The 19,386-nt window shown below is 41.1% G+C and overlaps 1 protein-coding gene across 1 annotated transcript in view; it reads left to right on the plus strand.

Annotated features, from left to right (window-relative positions):
- lmx1al (LIM homeobox transcription factor 1, alpha-like) overlaps positions 1-17,855 on the plus strand; it is a gene marked incomplete at both ends in the record, with an annotated part of 24,414 nt that extends 6,559 nt beyond the window's left edge. Inside the window, 6 exons of the mRNA XM_080044193.1 lie at positions 14,218-14,450; positions 16,624-16,787; positions 16,890-16,967; positions 17,054-17,171; positions 17,271-17,423; positions 17,698-17,855. Coding sequence (XP_079900319.1) covers positions 14,218-14,450; positions 16,624-16,787; positions 16,890-16,967; positions 17,054-17,171; positions 17,271-17,423; positions 17,698-17,855 — 904 coding nt within the window. The remainder of the gene's footprint in view (positions 1-14,217; positions 14,451-16,623; positions 16,788-16,889; positions 16,968-17,053; positions 17,172-17,270; positions 17,424-17,697) is intronic.
- Between the last annotated feature and the right edge of the window lie 1,531 nt (positions 17,856-19,386).

The raw sequence follows: 19,386 nt of genomic DNA on the forward strand, positions 1-19,386 counted from the left end.
GCTGCAACCCTCCATGAAGACCACTTCTGGCCAGACTTGTCTGGACAGTAGATGGCTGTACCTTGGTCCCACTGGCTTCTGACAGTTCTGAGCTGATGGCAATGCCGGACATCTTAGATTTCGAAGGGACAGAAGCTTGTGTGTTTTTCATCTGCTGCACTAAGTTTTCTTGTCCGACTATGTTCTTTAGGGTTGCCTGTTTCTTTGTACTTCATCAAAAAAGTACCTCATTTTGAAACCCCAGCTTTGAACTTTTTGTCTGGGAGAGACCTTGCTTATCCAGGATAACTAACTTGTTCCCTCACTTAGCTTTTTTTAAATAGATAAAAATAAACAATTATTCAAGTTCTTTTGTCACAGGCCCTGTTAAAATAAATGACTGTTTCAGGAAGTTTTATGAAGAATTGTACTCCTCCCAAAATCTTGCAAAGGAAGAGGATATCCTTACATTTTTGCATTCTCTCCCATTTCCCAAACTAAATTCAAATGCCCAAACTGAGCTTAACTCAGGAATATCATTACAAGAAGTCCTTACAGCAATAAAATAATTCCCAAATGGAAAGACAGCTGGCCCTGATGGGCTTGGTATAGAGTTCTATAAGGTGTATGCAAATGGATAGCCAATAGACTAAAAAGGCAGATTTCAAACATTAGTCCCAGACCAGGTGGGTTTTATCCCTAGGAGATTTTTCTTTTTTTAATGTACGTAGACTATTGAATATTATAGCAAACAGAACTATCAAAATAGGGTAGGGTACGGTTTAAACGCACCTAACCGCTCTGAGCCGCTCCCGATCTCAGTACTCCTCCGTAGGGGTACTAGCCGCCTGAAAGCGGGCCAAAACGGCGGAGCCGTCATTTGATTGGTCGAAATAATCATTTCCGCCATGTGTAGTCATCTCGGCAAGAGTGAAGAGAGTCTTGTGTATTGGCGAAAATGTGAGCACAGCAATGTTTATTGTGTGGTGTTTTTCCTCGTCAATAAATTAATCAGTTGTTTACACTGTGTCCCACTAGTCACGTAGCTGCCGCAGCCAGCGCTGTTCGCTCACTGTCTCTATCAGTTGCAACTTGCACCGAGCCGTCTCTGTGTGTTTTCGCCATAGATAGTAGCCTAGGCTAGTAAATACACGCTCACAACAACACGGGGGGAATAAATAAAGAAACGGCTGGTTTGATCAAGCAAAAACGAGAGATCGCTGGCTTGTGAGCGCGGCACTGTTTATTGTGTGGTGTTTTTCCTCGTCATTAAATGAATCAGTTGGCTACACTGTGTCCCACTGCTACAATGTCACGTAGCTGCCGCAGCCAGCGCTGTTCTCTCACTGTCTCTATCAGTTGCAACTTGCACCGAGCCGTCTCTGTGCTCACAACAACACGGGGGGAATAAATAAAGAAGCGGCTGGTTTGACCAAGCAAAAACGAGAGACCGCTGGCTTGACCACAGTTGTTCCACAGCCCGATAGTTTAACCCACATTCTGGCGGCGGCTATCGCAGTCCAGCCTAAACCCCGCCCCACCAGTAAGGGTAGGATCCGCGGTGGAAACAACACAGAGATTCTTAAAAGTGAGCTGTCCCGCTCTGAGCCGCTCTGATCCGACCCGCTCTACTCGGTGGAAACGAGGCATTAGGCAGCCAATGCCCGTGCCCTTACCTACTGGCAGGACGCATATATGAAGAGCTTAAAGATACGACCCCTTCATGGGTAGCCATTAGGGGTGTAACGGTACACTAAAGTCAAGGTTCGGTATGTACCTCGGTTTTGAAGTCACGGTACGGTACAGTACGGTACGGTTCATAGTTAAGGGAGAATGAACAGCTTTAGCTGTCAGTAACTACACTCAACAAAAATATAAACGCAACACTTTTGTTTTTGCTCCCATTTTTCATGAGATGGTAAGCCGAAAGTGTGTCCCTCAGTACCCGATGCGATCGCTGATTAATGAATGAACAGTAAACAAATATTTAAAATAAGTGTATTGATTATGGGGCCCATTGTAGTCCGGAAACCAAGGCTATTGCCTACGTTTTCCTATGGCTAGGTTCACCTCGTCTGCACACAAACACACACACACAGACATCGTTATTGATGAATGAGAGGGTGATCCTTATCTCGTAATTACGAGATCCTTATCTCGTAATTACGAGATCTTTATCTCGTAATTACGAGATACTTATCTCGTAATTACGAGATATTATCTCGTAATTACGAGATATTATCTCGTAATTACGAGATCCTGCTGTGAAACTTTTTTTTATTTGGTGAATGCTCAGCGCCACCGTATTAAAGATATTGGTTTTGTAGTTAAAAACTCATTGAGGATTTGGTATCAAATTTAAAAAAGGTTGGAATTGCCGAACACCTCCATTCTTGCCCCCATTACCCACAATCATGCATTTCCCCCTTCGCAAATAGATACTGTTTTCTCAGTCTGGAAAAGCAGAGGTCTTGTTACTATTAAGGTAACTGCTTGTACACTGATAATGTATTCTATTCATTTGCTCAGCTGAGGGATAGATCCACACTGTAGCCATCCTATTTTTTCAGATATCTGCATATAGGCTAAGGAACTGCCAGAGGTAAAATTTTAAATTTAGCAATTTATAATCCCCCTGTTGAACCCCAGTCCTTACTGATGGAGTTCTCCTGCACTTTATATATGGAGAACATTCGATGAGATTTCAAGGAAAGCAGAGAAGTTTAAACAGATATGTCAGCCTTTCCTGGACTATATAACAGTACTGAAGGGACCTACATGACACCCCATTGACTTTTTATTTTCTGTTTAACATTTGCCTATAGTTTAAACAATATATATATATATCTAAAAAAATATTCATAAATAAAGTAATAAAACAAATTTAAAAATATATTATTTATATTTTTGAAAGCATTCTTAGTTTCCCAGCATTATTTCACACCTTCCTGAAGCTTGTGCACAGTACTGTACATATGAATTGATCATTGCAAATGATCGAGAAAACAAATCTAATTTTGAAATGTGACCCATCCCCCACAAACATTCATCTGGGCTGAACCGCCTTCGAGGCAAACGTTTATTCAACATTCGCATGTTTAACGTTTTCAAAGGGTATTTTACATCACAATGATTCTAAACTGATCAGGCCGATGCTCAAAAAGCCAATGTCAGGTTAGATCCTTACGATAGGCCGTGTCAAGCATATCATCTTAATCCAAAAATTCAAGCTTTTTTGCGTGAGTTGTGAAGCAATTTTAAGTTCAGTAATAAATAAGCAATCACAATACTGCCACTCATTATAGATGTAATAAAGCAGGATGAATCCCTTCAGTTTAGAGATTCCCGGGTCACAATCTGTTATGGAGATGAAGGCATTGAAACTGAAAGTCAATAAATTCAATGTGCATTTTGTGCATTCCTCTTGTAGATTTATTTACAGTCATATGAAAAAGTTTGGGAACCCCTCTCAGCCGGCATTATAATTGACTCTGCTTTCACAAAAAAAAGATAAAAGTGGTATGTCTTTAATTTACCAGGAACAGCTAAGTACTGGGATGTTTTCCAAAAAAAGATTTTTTGAAAAGCAGTATTTAGTTTTATGAAATTAAATAAAATGTGAAAAACTGGCTGTGCAGAAATATGGGAACCCTTGTGGTTTTGCTGATTTTAATGCCTGTAACAGCATGTAAAACTGAGGACTTTAAACACAAAATTGGTTGGATTATGTTGTTAAGCCTTGAACCTCGGTGGATTGTGAGAATGGTTGCACACAACCCAAAGATCACCTCCAAAGACCTGCAAGAACATCTGGCTGCAGATGGTGTATCTGTACATGGTTCAACAATTCAGTGCAATTTGCACCAAAACATCTGTATGGCCGGGTGATGAGAAGGAAGCCCTTTCTGCGCCCACGCCACAGATACAGTTGCTTGGAGTATGCTAAAGCTCATTTAGACAAGCCAGCTTCATATTGGAAGAAAATGCTTTGGACTGATGAGACAAAAAATAAGTTATTTGGTCATTATAAAAAGTGCTTTACGTGGCGAAAGGAGAAAACTGCATTCCAAGTAAAACACCTGCTACCTACTTTCAAATTTGGTGGAGGTTCAATCATGCTGTGGCCACTTCAGGGACTGGGGCCCTGGTTAAAGTGGATAGTCGGATGAATTCAACCCAGTTTCAACAGATTATTCAGGATAATGTTCAAGCATCAGTCACAAAGTTGAAGTTGCGCAGGGGTTGGATATTCCAACAAGACAATGACCCTTAACACAGTTCAAATTCCTGCAGAGGGAAAAGTACAATGTTCTGATATGGCCGTCGCAGTCCAATGACTTGAATATCATCGACAATCTATGGGATGATTTGAAGCAGGCTTTCCATGCTCGGCAGCCATCACATTTAACTGAACTGGATTGCTTTAGTATGTAAGAATGTTAAAAATACCTACATCCAGGATCCAGACACTCATCACAGGCTACCAGAGGCGTCTAGAGGCTGTTATTTTTGCAAAAGGAGGCTCAACTAAGTACTGATGACATTTTTCTTTTGGGGTGCCCAAATTTATGCACCAGTCAAATTTTGTTATGACGCTCATTGCATATTTTCTATTATTCCAATAAACAAAATGACACGGCTGAATTGCTTCTGTTTCCCTAAGGTATGTCATATATGTAAAGGAATTTGCTTCTTTGAAATCCCAGCTAATGATTAACAAAAATCCCCAAAATTAGAAGGGGGTCCCAAACTTTTTCATATGACTGTATGTTTTGAAACCTCCAGAAATTCTCTGGTTCTCCATCCTGTTGTGGACCAAATGTTTAGCATGAGGCTTTGGTATAATTTTGTGGCAAGACCTCCCCTCCACAATCTAAATTCGTATAAGGATGTTTTCACGCATGGGTGCAATGCTGCACACTTACCGATCAAGAGATAGTATGAGTGGTGATAAGGTACACTTTTTCCAAAGATTGAAATAAGCTGTTGTAGAAATGTGGTACATTTTTAATAAAAGTTACAGTTTGATCAAATGATATTCTGAATATAAAACAATGCAAGTGCCTGATTAGCAGACCGACACACGTGAATAATGGCTACCATCCTCAGTATCACAGACTTTTTCACCATCAAGGGCCGCGTTTCCCAGATTTGTTAAGAGCCTCTTTGGGCTAAGTACTTCTTTGGAGCGCTCTTAAGAACGCTGTGAAAGAAGAATGCGTTTCCCAGATTCGTTCTTAGCGAAAGTAGCTCTTTCACTAAGACGGAACTGTAAGACGGATCTGACCCACTCTTTCAACCTTCTTAGCGACCAAATCGTCAGTGATCATGCCGCGTCAGGGAAATGTATTTCCTCCACTTTTCGAAATAATAAAACAATGCTCAATGTGGACCACTGGCGCAAGAAACATAGACTAATAGTAGAGAAAAAAATGTTTTAATGAATTATACGTTTACGTTTTCCACACACATGTGAGTTTATAGTAGGGGAGAACGGGGTAAGTAGGCACACTTTTTACTCTAGTGAGAATTGCTCATCACCAAAACATCTGTCAATAGCCATTCCTACATTAAATTGAAGCTTAAGGTGTTGGCTAGAAATGTGTGTCTCTCTTTTTTTCCAACTTATTGTAATGAAGAAGTTATTTACCATCAAAGACACTCTGACACATTGTGACAACCAACCCCATCAAGGGGTCGGTTGTCACACACTATGGGGTTGTTTGTCACAATGTTATCTTAATGGGAAAAATCTTAAAAAGAAGCCAAGGAGGCAGAACCAAATTTGAATGTTTAATTGCATTGTCAAGTTGACAAATAGGCCTACATAACGTTCTGTAGCCTTGGCAGCTGGTCTAGTTTGGGATGCACTGGGTTGTTTTGATTTTGTTGCCCTTTTTTCTTTTGCTTGCTAGCTGCCTTTTCCTGCTCTATTCTTTCCTTCTCTGGGGTGTCAGTGAGGATACAGCTTGACAATTTATTTCGTTATTGGGTTCCTTTTCTGGCTGCAGCCTTGAGATAGCATGTGACAACCAACCCCCCAAAAAATTTGACGACCAACCCCAACTTGAATTTCTTGCTAGCATCAAGGCCAACAACCATCTGACAACTAATTAGCTTGCTAACCACAATCTAAACTATAGTTTTCCCTTCACACTTTCTGAGGGTAACAAGTGTTTTGTTATAAACCCATTGTGTAAAAGCCTAAAAGAAAAATACTGAGAAGCAAAATATTTTGAATTTGACATGAAAAACACAAAACATCCTCTCACCTGAAATGCAGCTGTCTTCCTCCAAGGAAGTCTATGTATGTGACCTCTGATCCCAATTCTGGACCTTTTTTATATCAACATTTCAGAGCTAGCGCGCTCTGGTGGCGAGATATAACGAATGTGACATCCAACCCATGTGACAAATTACCCCGTTCTCCCCTACTACACATACAAAAAAAAACATCAACAACCCTGTGGCATTTCACAGATATCAAAGAAACAGATTTAATTGAACTCAGCTGAACCTCATTCAGAGCGGCTCCACCTGCTAAAGGCGTTGCTAAAGTCCGCACGTGTGAGAAACCATGGCTATAAATACAACACCTTCTCGCTGCGAACCAACAGCCTCACCGTGCGCGAAGCCAGACGGTTTACATAAATGCATACGTGCGTCGGCACTTCTCCCCACTGGACGTGCTATCAGACCGGGCCGTCCAGGCAAAGTACCGGCTGCCCCGTGCGGAGATCCAACGGCTGATCACTCTGGTGTCTCCACACATCCAGAGCAACCCGCTGCAAGTTTGCCTTCAGCCCGGTCCAACAACCCGCAGCCCCTACCTCTTCACCACCAGTCACCAAGCACTAAACCATGAACCCACAACCACCACACATCACCCATATCAACTCTCAAGGCTGAAATAAATAAACAGAACCAGCAGATGTAGGCTACATGTAACGTCCTGCACACTATGATTATTCCTGCAGTGTCCGGGTGCTTTACCTGAAAGTCTGGCACTGGAATGCTGTTGAAAGGGCGCACGATACGCACACGTCATTAACCTACGCTTAGATACATTACAAATTGCCTGAGACTTTTTGTTGCTATAGGTTTGACACCCTCATTTCAATGCAAAATGATTCACACAATACATTGTTGAAAAGGAAACCAACGTATTTTATTGAAACCATATGGGGGAGGGGTTACTCCGCGCTGTCTTTACTGGGCGTCTGCATCACCTGCAACGAAGGGAGATTAATTAGTGAAACTTTCTCACTCTTCCTTTTTGTTTGGTTCTGGAACTCCTGCCACTTCTTCCTCACAGCACGCCAGTCACGCAGGCCACATGGGCTGGAGGGGGACATCTTTTCAGCTACGGCCTGCCTAACACGGTTCTTCACTGTGATGTTCTTTTTGCTCCTTGTTCCCCCGAATAAAACTCCCCGGAGCTGCCAGACCTCGTCCACTAAGACGCCCATCTCCTCCGCGGTAAACGACGGTGCCCGCTTGTTTCTTTTGCTGCCGCTTTCTTCCATTCTCACATCACATGTGTGTGCCTATATCCACGGGGTATATATGCGCTAATGGGCTTGATTACTACTTTGATACACTTGTTGCCACACACACCCGCACCCACACACCCCCCCACACACACGATACATGCGTAGCCTAATTCCACCTGTGTGGGGGAGACCACGGGGCGCTGTGTGTGACTTATGCGCTGATAAAGAGGTGGGTGATCGATTCGCCTGGCATCGATTTATTCAGTTTCAGCACGACCGCGGTGGACAGCTCCCACTAAAGAGCTTCTTTCGCTTCAACTTACGCGTTCTCCAAAGATGGCACTTAAGAAGCCATCTGGGAAACACCCGTATCTTAGCGCTCCTTCTTAGGCAACCCAAGGCCAGTGTACTCTGGTCATTATAACTGAGCCCACACAGACAGGAGGCTTATGTGCCGAGCCCGAATTCAAGCTCTCTTGTAAGCCCCATAAAGGCAGCTTCACCCTTGAGAAAGAACAGGTCACCAGGATGGATATTCACTAAACCATGGGTTTGATACCTCACTCTGTAGGGTGAAGGGCACTGAGACTACATTTTTTTTTTTTTGCTTTACAAACCCTCTTTTTGCAGACAAAGAGGGAGACGCCGACGCTACAAATATGAGACCTGGCTCTGCTGACCAGTTACGGTGTGTGTGTGAGCCAACTTCTGAGTTTTTGCTGCTGTAATAATGTGAAACTGGGGATAGCAACCGCATCTTGGATACCCCCACCACTTCTTTCCCTCTCTCTATCCGGCAGCTCATTCATCACTGTCTGCTTTGTAATAATATTTCTCTATTGCAGACCTCATTTCGTTCTGGTTGAGATTGATGGCAGCGATGACACCAAACAGTTTATCTCCCCGTTTATCCCTTGTTTTCTCTTAATCGCCTCCTCTCCCTCAGCGCCTTTCGGTGTCTCAGGATGGGCATGGGAGGAGGACGTGGGGAGGCTGATTGGGTACAGTGCTCATTAGCCTGTGTTCTGTGGCTGACGACAGGGCTGGGACACTGGGCTGCAGGGAAATACTATTAGTGAGACTTATGCAAGGACACGGTGGAAGGACAAGCCCTTATTCCCATCAGCTAGCACCTTAACTCTGGTTAATGACTTCAACAAACTATGTCTTGCCTGCTCTAGTGCTATGTTATATGCATATAGTTTTGATTGGATTTATCTGCTCCGGTTTCCAGGTTTTTACCTCCGTCATTGTAGAGGTGGTGAATAGGATTATATTTGTGTAGCTCTCAAAAATGAAAAGTGACATTTAAAATCATATTAGGTTTCAAAGAATCAAGAGTTATGTGTCTTTTCGGACAAATGAAATTTATATTATGGTAGCAAAAATAAATCTATGAAATTCTAAAAGACTGGGAAAATGAAACCTAAACTATCTGCATTGCAAGAAATCCTTACAGGGAAGTGACACATATGTTTTGGCCTTAAAGTCTCCAATACAATGTGTCTGAAAGTGGAATAAAAGTTTATGGGGCACTGGCAAATTGTGTCTTCACTTACATTCCAGAACTGGACTCTATATATAAAAAGTTCTGAAGACCACTCCAAATGTTCAGTGTCTCTTGTTTGACTATTTATAGGCATATGTTTGCATAGAATGAACATTTTGGTTTTATAATATAAACTACTGACAACATTTCTACTAAATTCCAATACTTTTTTTAAGTTATGTAGAGTTGAAGATTTAAGAAAAATACAGACTTGTCTCTTAATTTTTTCCAGAGCTGTATATATATACAAACCCCAGGGAGAGACTACACATAATACATGTATGTGGTTCAGAAACATTCACAACCTCTTCCCCTTAGCCCAAAGTGCAGCTCAACAGATGATAGGTGGAGGATTGCCAGAGGAAAGGGAATGTGGGGCTGGGAGAGTTTTTGTGTTGTAGTGGTATGCTGTTGTAGAATAGTCAAACATTTTGGAAGAAATGAAAGAACATTAAGGAGAAATGTCAGTGATGGAGAAAAGCTTTGCCTTGGGATAAAGAAGATATGGATGAGGTGTTTGATTTTAGGAAGGGAGTCTCAGGCAGGGGTACATCTTTGACTGGGTGACTTTCTATGTGGTTGCAAGGGGGTGATATTGCCACTGTTTTTGCATAATGTGAGATGAGACCCCATCATCCTTCCTCCCCCACAACAATTTTATAACAGACAGCTAATAAATGTTTCATGGCAGAACAAGCTGCTCGCCTTGGCTTTATTAAATCTGAGATAATAAAAGCAGAGAGGGAGAGGAAAGAAAGAGAGAGAATAGGGGGTCGCACCAGAGAGGGAGAGATAGGGAGATCGGCATAGAGTTTTCTCTAAAATCGACCGGCTGTATCTCCTGTTTCTGGGGCAACGGGTCCCACTGTCCCCCGCCGCCCCCTCCCCGCTGCTTCCCCCTCCGCCAGAGACAGACAGGAAATGAGAAACGGGCAGACAGGATATTGCGTTCTGGTGGCCTGGGGATTAACTGTTTTATCTAAACTAACACACACACACACACACACACACACGCACGCACACACACACACACACACACGTGCACACACACACACACACGCACACACACACACACACACACACACACACACACACATACTCACTCACACACACAAACACACACACTTCTATATCCTCACACATAGCGTTCATTCTTGGTAGCATCAGGTGTAAATCGCACACACCACATATCATGCCATGTAGGTTTTTTGTTGTTACTTTACACAGGTACATTACAACAGGGCTTGATTATTACAGGCATCAGGGCTGCTCTCATGTAGAGCTGCTCTTATTACCAGTGTGAAGGATTTACATGATATTTACCAGTCATGACATGTAACTGTGTAACTGTGAGATTGGCTGAGGGTTTGTGCACACTAAAGATTCCATTCACCGCAGACCCTCAAGGCCATTAGATAACAACTATTAGGCCTACATAGCTTTTACACATTTTGGAGAGCGCTCATTGAACAAGAGGACTGTTTATGATATTACTTTATTGATGCATGGATGGATACGGTGCACGAATGACAGCATCTGTCAGTGTTTTATTGATGTTTTTTACCCATGCACCTTATCTGTGTTTACACAAACTGTGCATATGTGTGTTTATGTGTGCATGGACTGTATATGTACCTGTGTGTGTCTGTGTGCATGTGTCCCCCTGTGCATCCGTGTGTGTCTCTGTGTATGACTGAACTGTATATATTTAAATATACATGTGAGTGAGTGGTGGCAGAGGTAGTGAGTATCGCGGGGAATGCTGGAAGATTTTAATAACACAGAAGCAGTGCAGGGAGATTTAATAAAAGGAGATGATGTGATTACTGAACCCTGGCTCTGAGCCATTTTGCTTCACAGAGCAATATCCGCCGAAAGTGCGCACACACACGCACACACACACACACACACACACACACACACACACACACACACACACACACACACACACACACACACACACACACACACACACACACACACACATACTCACACACAACCTGAGACACACATCTAAGAAATTGATACTAAACAAGATGCAACTTAAAAGTAAAATTGTTGCATATCGATGCTCCTTGTTGCATCTATCTTGGATGTTATATATGGTCATTCTACACCGTTAATGTAAGTGGGAATCTCAAGCTAGTTCATGAATAGCTCTCTATATTAAATGTTAGAGAGAGAGAAATGCATCTTTAACTAAAGGACAGGAATCAAATTGAGTGACAATGGAAAATCTTTGTAAGCCATGTCGTGAAGCCATAATCTGTCCAAGTTAGGTTCTTCTGCTCGCTTACATTCAATTGCTCCAAAAGTATAGTGCAATAGAATGCACTCCAAACATAGAGTTAGTATAAGCATACCAGTACCTGTATAAATATTCATCAATTGTGAAAGCAAGCACAACAACTGTAATGTCTCTGAGACGCATACATATTTATGGAATGAATGTTTTGTGGGCACACAATGTTGTGCTTGTCAGAGCCCAGAGGCAAAACAATGCCACATGACACAGACCACGAAGATTCTGTTATTCTGTTTGTATCTCTAGGATTCTCAATACAGCAAAAGAAAAGTGATTATAGCCACTCAACACTCAACACATCCTCTTTCTCTGCCTTTTGATCTCTTAATCATGGAGCTCATAATTAGAGCCCCCCCTGGAAATCCATGGCACCAAACATATAGGTGTCTTTTGATGTGTTTAGTGAATAATGCACCCATCACTTCATTGTAGGAAATCCCTCTTAATCCAAAGCAAAGTCCTTGATAAAATAGTTTTTATGATAAATGCTCTTAACTCTACACTTTTTTTTCATTTAAATTTAATTTTGCAGGCATTCAAATGCAAGAAAAAAGCTTGTCTGTATTGTAAGTCCTGACATGGGCAAACCTGTGCCTGCTACTGTAGGCTATATTCATTATTCATTTAAAATCAAGTTTTTATTTTGGTTCTACAACATAAACATTAAACGGATATATTTTTCATTTTTCATTCATATTCTGCTGTAAAGACAAGATATTAAAAAGAAATTACAAAAAATCAACAAAATTGCAACCGTATCATACAATTCTGGAGATGCAGAAATCTGTTCATAAATTAAGATATGCATAAGAAAACAAATGTTTTTAAATGTACATAAACAACAATATTTAATACTGAATATTAAATTCCACACAAAACATGAAGAAATCGGTGTGTGGTCTAGTTTGACTAGATTGTATAGATTTGATGTGGAACCTAAATTTACCCCATTTGTGTGGCTGCTCTGTCATATCACATTCAGAGTGATTTATTGGAAGCTGCTCTCTGGTCAGAGCCACTGTGAATGATACTTCTATTAGAGGGATTAGACTGATCTACTTACAGACCCCCCTCTGTGGCAGTTGCCCCAAGTTGCCTTCATTTGCCATGTTGAGTAAATTCCTCCCGTGCTGTGTACACCCCGATTAGGGAGCGTGGGACTTAACCACCAACAACATTGCTCTTCTGTCAAGCAAACCTGTGACAATTATGTTCTGTTGTGTTTTGTTCATAGTGAAAGGAATCGTTTACTGTGTTGAAGTGTGTGTTTGGAGGGAGAGTGGGGTGGCACAGTGCAGGCTGGTGATTTCTCTCCTTAGTGGAATACATACTATATATAATATATATATAATATATATATATATATGTGTTAGACAGCAGATTAACATGTAGGTTATTGCTGTATTTACAATGTGCCTATGAGAAAATAGGTTGAGGAACCTTTGGTTTAACACAAGTTCCTGTCACAATAGATCTGCATAGGGCTCTTTGTATTATGATGTTAAGTTAGCGACACTGTCATTTAGGGAATTTGGGGAGCGTTTGGCAGATGGATTGAAAAAGATTAGCTGTAGCAGCTGCGTTTGGGACAGAATCACAGATTAGGAGCTCTAATGTGCAGACCTGGCTCCTTCTTTACACTCCAGATTTGGGCAGCAACACCTTCCTATCACTCAGTCAGGGAGCGTCAACACTTCTGCCTTCTTCCCTTCCTCCCCCTATTCTCTCCCCTCCTACCCTCCAACCAGGTTTGTTCTTATTCTATTCCTGCATCCATTGAACTAGCTCTTCCTTACACCTATGCTCTGCTAACTTTAACTGTCAAAGCGTAATTCTGGTGATCAAGCATATCTGTATTATTTACAGATCAACACCATTTTCACCATGGGCTATTGTGTGGTGAAAATGAGTAACCATAGCCAATATCAGACTATATTATTAATCAGTGGGTGAGTGTGTGCAAATGTGTGTGTGCATGCCTGTGCCTGCGCATGCATGAGTGTGTGAGTGTCTATGTTTGTGAGTGTATGTGTGTGTTTTAGTGTGAATAAGTGAGAGGACAGAGATTAACCCCATGCCATCCCCAATCCCTGGTTATGAGTTTACAGCGTCTGTCTGGCCATCGCACTGTTTAAACAACAATCTAATTAATCCTGTCTTTATTAGTTTGGGTGAAGTGGGGAGGCAGGCTGGGAGGGAGAACTGGGAATGCTGGCAGAAAAATACTGGGGAGGGAGGGGGAGGAAAGCGAGTGTGAGAGCAGGGATTTGAAAGGAATTTAATGGCAGAGACTCAAGGAGCGTTAATGGAAAAGGGATGTGGAGCAATGGAGAGGCAGGAAAGAAAGTGAAGGTTTCTAACATCTCACAGGTGGAGAGATGGAGGGGACAACAGGAGGAAAGTGCTCATGGTGAAAGAAATTGACTCTGTGTTAAGTATATTATTCACAGTATTAAATATGTATTTTAAGATTGTGGGTGGGATATGGATACTTTGGAGTGTACCCCATCCAGCAGTTCTCCATATTTCAGGATTTAAAGGAGAACCACTCACAGCAGACAGTTGTCTTGTCATAAGCGTACTACTGCCACCTACTGTCATGAAGGAGAAAAGACAATACAAGAATGAAGACTTGTATTGTATTGTCCCAGCAGATGTTCACCTTGTCGCTGGGTGAATTGGGTAATGTTTATACAACCTTTAATTAAGAGACAATGCTAATCTACACAATCATTTGAGCTGTCAAAGCGTAATTCATGTTGGGGCTTGTTGTCTGTACCTCCATCTTTAATTACCTCACCATTTTTATTCTGAACTTCTGGACTCCCATGATGCCATGTGTTGCCATTAATGTGAATAGCCCTCACACAAGTCTTTCTGTGTTCCTCCAGGCTGTTTATAAGGAAGTGCAGCGCTTGTCTGCAGGTGATTGGCCGTACAGAGCTAATCATGCGCGTGCAGGGCCAGGTGTACCACTTGGGCTGCTTCACTTGCTGTGAGTGTGAACGCCGGCTGCAAAGAGGAGATGAGTTTGTGCTGAAGGAAGGCCAGCTGCTCTGCCGTATGGACTACGAGAAGGAAAGGGAAATGCTGGCCGCTATCAGTCCCACTCCAACCGAATCGGGTAAAGTAGGATTGTTATTAGGCTACTTTGCCTGAACACCATATGTATTGATTGAAAGTTACCTCTTCTTTCAGATCCATTAATTCAATATATTAATTCAGCACAGACAATCTTAATCAAATTTCTGATCATTTAAATTGAACCCAACACAAGTTTAACCTTGTTCCTAATAGCTCCCTTTGACCAAAAAAATTGTCAAATGACTTTATGTATAATTGTTTTAATACTTTTGATGTATTCCTCCAGGTTTTTTTGCTTTCATTATTTTTTTAAATCATTATTTCTTAAAATATTTGCCCTTTACATGCCATGTTGTATCATAAACCACTGATTTGCATTTATAATTAAAAACAAATATTCAAAAATTTCTACATATTACTGGGTAATATTATTCTACTATAACTGCCAGTCTGACATCATGTGTCAATCATATCCCACCACATTGATTTTGGTGCATTATTTTTTTTGATGCAATGTCAGATTTTAATAAAAAAGTCCCTAATTTACTCCTCTGACCAAATATTGGTCACAAACCCTTTACGCCTGTAATATGATGTATTTTAAATTAATTTCCCCCAGGGTCTGTTGTCCCTTTTCTATTACATGAAATGTTTTAAGGTAATTTAAATCAATATTTCCACTATTTCACAAACAATGTACCCTTTACATGTTGTATCATAAACCACAGATTTGCATTACTATAAAAAAAATATATATAGTATATACAGTATATATATATATATATATATATATATATATATATATATATATATATATATATATATATATATATAAATATATATATATATATATATATATATAGATATATATAGATAGATATTCGAAAAAGATGACTTGGGTCAAACATAACTCACAACATTGATTTTGGTGCATTATTATTTTTTGGTGCAATGTCAGATTTGAATGAAAAATTCTCTAATTTACTCCCATGACCATTCAGGCCCGTGAATTTTTGATTCATTTCTCCTGGGTTTTTTGTTGAAATATTTTTAATAAAATGTTTTAAATTAATTTATTCATTATTTCCAATATATCATGAAATATTAACCTGTAACTTTGTATAATGTACCACGGATCTGCATTTGTAAAAGAAAATAAGAAGAATTTTTCTTGATTTTGGGCGTGTGTGCATTCCAAGATCCCTGTTAAATCAGATTGTGTATGCACTTACGTGCGCATGCATGTGCACCGTGTTAACTGTACACTTTGATCTGTTCATTTCAAAGACACATGAATCAGAGGTAGCTTATTACTGCTAGTGCAGTGCACGTGCAATCACGCACGTACATGTTTGTGTGTGTGTGTATGCACATATGTGCTTGTGTATGTAAGCACATGCACGAATCAGAGCAATAAAAAATACAATGGAAATCACAAGCTACTGCTCTGTTTATGTGCACGTTCGTGCACATACACAAATACACCTGCACGTGGACGTATGTGTGTGCGTCTGTCTGTGCACCATTATGAAGGCATAGGGGATAGAATTGAGAATAACCTTCATTAACATTTGTTTCCAGGCAGATGAAAAAAGAAGTGAAGAAGATGTTGTGTGGAACGGTGTCAAAAATCTGAATTCATTAGAATTACAAACTTCAATAAAAACTACACATCTCCATATCATAAAGGCTGGAGAATGATCACAGCCAAGATCAACGCAGAATATAAAAGTGAAATGAGCATAACATGGCCAAAGACTGCACCAGGGTTAAGGGGCTGAGTCTAGAACATTTGAACTGGATCCCAGGCACTGAGAAGGTCATTGACTCTTTGACACCTGGCATACTGAGTCAATGATGTACAATACAACTGCCAACAATCACGTCATCCTTTATTCTCAGATAATGATACTTCATTTTGAAAAGTGTAATAGATGTGTGTTGACTTCTCATCAGTGAGGATTGTCTGCCAAGATGCTGACTGCTTTTACACTGCATTCTGAGAATTTTCTATAGTATACTTGAACCTTCACCAAACTCAAACAATTGTTGTTCTTCTCCAGAAGCCTAGTGGACTACGGACCAGTTTAAGAGACTGCCAGGCTCTTGCTCATACTTTAGTTTGAAAAAAAATTTTATTAAAAGGAAGAATAAAAATGTGCCTTTACCTACTGGCTGTTCTGACTGTTTTGTTGTCTGCTTACCCTGCTCAGTGAAAAGTGAGGATGAGGACGGTGGAGGAGGCTCTGGGGGGGGGAAAGGTGGCGATGAAGGGAAGGAGCACAAACGATCAAAACGACCACGCACCATCTTGACCACACAGCAGCGCCGTGCCTTTAAGGCCTCCTTTGAAGTGTCTGCTAAGCCTTGCCGCAAGGTGGGTGCATCAGACTCATTGTTTATTGGCATCGTTATCATTCTGCAAATCATTTCATCTCAAGCTGGGTTTAACACAACATAAAAACAACCTAACCTGTAGGTGAGAGAGACACTGGCGGCTGAGACCGGACTGACAGTGCGCGTTGTGCAGGTGTGGTTTCAAAACCAGAGAGCCAAGGTTAGACTTTCTACCTTTTCTAAAGACATGTTGTGTCTCACACATCAGCACACACATTACAGACACTGTGTCTTTGTGTGCCTCAGATGAAAAAGATAGCTCGTCGCCAGCAGCAGCAGCAGCAGCAGCAGCAGGAGCAAGAGCAGCTGGGAGGAACCAGGAGAGGGGGCAGAGGGGGCCGCCAGAGCAATGACGACAGTGAGGGTAAGAAGAATAGAAACAAACACTTTTCCAATTATAAGCAAAGATCAAAAGAATAGACAATCAAATGATGTGACTAAAGGGAGTCTCTTATCTGCCCAGATGGCTCTAGTACCCATGGCATGGATGGGATACTGGGGTATCCCTCTCTGCCACGCCAGCAGCTGCTTGCTCTGGACCCAAACATCTATGGTGGAGAACCATTTCGACATGGGCTGACCCCGCCTCAGCTGAACGAGCAGCTCCACTCCTATGGTAAGACAAGAAGTCATCGGAGTCAAAAAACTCCCTTATCAAAAGAGTTGTGTCATCTTGCACCAGCTGACTGGTTTTGGTGTTTTCCAGTCGTAAAAAGATACAAGGATCAGATGTAAAGAAAAGGCTGAAACAATTACACTACAGAGGCTGAATCACTGTCTGTTAGCTTTGGAGTCAAAATGAGTGCTTACTTTCACATTGAGGTTCTATTCTTCTGTGCTCTCTGGAACTTATTAAAGGCTGTTCTCACTCTCGCTCTTTCTCACTGCAGACTCAGAAACAGTGTTCCATGACCTGGACAGCGATGGAAGCCTCAGTCACCTTGGAGACTGCCTCTTAGCAACAGGGGACGGCAGCCTCCTAGCAGGGCGACTGGGAAACCCCATTGACCGTCTCTACTCCATGCAGAACTCCTACTTCACCTCCTGACCCTTGTAAACTCTCAGCCTTTCCCTTCTGAGATGCAGCTAATGGAGTCTGTCCATCAACATGCCTGTGGGACCACTCTCCATGCAAGCGCTCACATCCGAACACACTTCTGAGCTTTTATCACTGGCCAAAACCATCCCAAGTCAGGCATCAGGCATATTCATGATTTCACTTTGCAGCGGATTTGCATAACGTTCCCATTATCTTTGCTCGATAATAACATGCTGGTAATGCACTGTAAATGTCCAAGATATGTAAAAAGACCTCAAATGCTCCTGCTGTATTTATGTAAAGCTCATTAAGTCATATGACATGGCACTTTCCAACAAAAAACACTGAGAAAAGACACGTATAAAACATTAATATGTATATCATGAATTACAGATAGTAATTGGTGGTTGAAGTGAATTCATCAATCAAGTGACTTGTATTAGGGAGCCTTGGCAGGTTTAGAAGCAGCTGAGGCTCTTACTTAAATGAGTATATTGCATTATGGGTTTTTTTTGTTGCGGGACTATTGATTATTATTGCGCGAATTACTGCAGAATACTGTATATGGATTTGAGTACAATTTTGCTCTCAGGTTAGTGTGTATGTTTATGTAACCTGAGCTACAAACTCAGGACATTGTGCTGGATAGGATAACAGTTGAACCTGCCCGATGAGGAGAACGTGGAACGCGAAGAGGATAAACCTCTACATGTAAAATGATAAGACTAACTACATTATTCATTTGTGATAATGCATGGCAGATATAACATGGACATTTTATTTTAGGATTTAAGCAACACTACAGGGTCATTTGAAGAGCCTTTTGGAGAAACAGGGTTGTGTACGTTATTATTGCTTTACCTTTCCCTACTCTTTTGTAATGTAATCACATAAGAGAAGTGCAGTAAGTGACAACAAATACATCTATAATTCCCAAATGATAGGACACTGGGCACATGATGATGTGCTCCAAATGTAAATGTGTATGGCTGTGTTACAATAATTGTAGTCACTTTCTGTAAATATTTGTTCTTCAAACATCTCAAATGATATGTTGTTAGGTAGATCTTTTTTTAACCTTCTTCTGTGATATCTGCAAATATTTAAACTGTAGCATGATATTATGTGACACAAAGTAGGTCTCAAGGAATAGCCTCCAACAGAACAGATAGAGATAGAAGTGTTGCAGAAAGCATCAGGATCAGCCTCACAACATGGCGCAGAGGAAAATAGGATTAGGGTGATACTGGTTTTATTTAGATGCCAGCTACAGCTTATGACTTTCTTTCATGACATTATGTTTGACCCTAATCACTCTCGTTGTATTTTTTAAATTGATATTTTTGTGAATGTAACTTATTTGTGCGGTATTAGGCGAGTTCCTATCTTGCTTTTTTGTTCAGTGACTACCAGGTGATGTGCTTTGAATGTAATGTTGCCATATCTTCAATACAATCTGTGGCTTCACCTTTTGTAGTGTGCTTGCCTCACAGTCCCTATATGATAAATGACCATGCACTGATCACAAGGTTTTACACTT

The sequence above is a fragment of the Ammodytes marinus genome (assembly GCF_949987685.1).
Source record: "Ammodytes marinus genome assembly, chromosome: 16".
Classification (NCBI taxonomy): domain Eukaryota; kingdom Metazoa; phylum Chordata; class Actinopteri; order Uranoscopiformes; family Ammodytidae; genus Ammodytes; species Ammodytes marinus.